Source organism: Guillardia theta (assembly GCF_000315625.1).
Source record: "Guillardia theta CCMP2712 unplaced genomic scaffold GUITHscaffold_256, whole genome shotgun sequence".
In the NCBI taxonomy this organism is placed as follows: Eukaryota; class Cryptophyceae; order Pyrenomonadales; family Geminigeraceae; genus Guillardia; species Guillardia theta.
In genome coordinates, this window is record NW_005434420.1 from 1 (window position 1) to 1177 (window position 1177).

The 1177-nt window shown below is 51.9% G+C and overlaps 1 protein-coding gene across 1 annotated transcript in view; it reads right to left on the reverse strand.

Annotated features, from left to right (window-relative positions):
- Window positions 1–746: 746 nt before the first annotated feature.
- The window catches only part of GUITHDRAFT_156429 (hypothetical protein), a 933-nt gene continuing 502 nt past the window's right edge, over window positions 747–1177 (reverse strand). Inside the window, exons 3-4 of the mRNA XM_005818937.1 lie at window positions 1070–1170; window positions 747–1009 (exon numbers count right to left, since the gene is read on the reverse strand). Coding sequence (XP_005818994.1) covers window positions 1078–1170 — 93 coding nt within the window. The 3' untranslated portion in view covers window positions 747–1009; window positions 1070–1077. The remainder of the gene's footprint in view (window positions 1010–1069; window positions 1171–1177) is intronic.

Below are 1177 nucleotides of genomic sequence, written 5' to 3' on the forward strand. Positions count from 1 at the left end.
CCCTAACCCCTAAACCCTAAACCCTAAACCCTAAACCCTAAGCCCTAACCCTAAACCCTAAACCCTAAACCCTAAACCCTAAACCCTAAACCCTAAAGGCTAAACCCTAAACCCTAAACCCTAAACCCTAAACCCTAAACCCTAAACCCTAAACCCTAAACCCTAAACCCTAAACCCTAAACCCTAAACCCTAAACCCTAAACCCTAAACCCTAAACCCTAAACCCTAAACCCTAAACCCTAAACCCTAAACCCTAAACCCTAAACCCTAAACCCTAAACCCTAAACCCTAAACCCTAAACCCTAACGTCGTGCCTGCTGACATGTCGAGCGGATGGCTTCTGCGATAGCGTCGGGGGTGCATCCCTCCACAGCCTTGCAAGCCTGGGCTGTCCTGCTGTTCGGATAACGCTTCGCGAAGCTCTTCACCCTCTCGACGAGATCAGCTTCGAGGACAGAGGCATCCACAAGTCCGCTCTGCGTGTATTGGCATGATCTCCGATACAGCATGTTGCAAACATTTTCATCATACTGAAGAAACCATACTTAGAAAGCTATTTGAAGTATACAAACCTCTCGCTTGCAGCTTCCTTGGGGCCCTGGCGGCTTCCCCTACACCTGACAAGGAGCCATGCTGCCGAAAATAACGGCGCCTGCTGCCGAAAATAACGGCGCCTCCTAAACCCTAAACCCTAAACCAGCCTTGAATGGTGTTCAAGCTGCTTATCAGCCCTCACATATACAATTCTAGTCTAAAGAGGCGCGCGAGCACTGGGAGTACACGGCCTACAATGCTACCCTGCTTCTGAGGTCTCGTCCTTCTTTCTACTTCTGCTGTCTTCTCTTGGCTTCCTAAGCCTCAGTCAGGAGAGTTGCCTCTCCTCACCTTGGCCTTCAGTCGCCACCTACTCCTCCTCCATTCAGCTTCCTCAGCCTCAGTCAGAAGAGTTGCCTCTCCTCACCTTGGCCTTCGGTTGCCTCCCGGAGTCCTACCTTCTCTCCTTACCTTGCCTACCTTGCTGGCTCGTCGGTTGCTCTTCGACTTCGCCGTGTTGTCTTGCTTCATGCTCAGCACAGCTCAAGCCGCTCGGCCCCCGCCCTCGCCTTGCTCTTCTTCCATGTCTTCCTCTTCTTCGTCATCTTCCCTCATCTCCACCCGCAGTCGGTCCTTCTTGTCC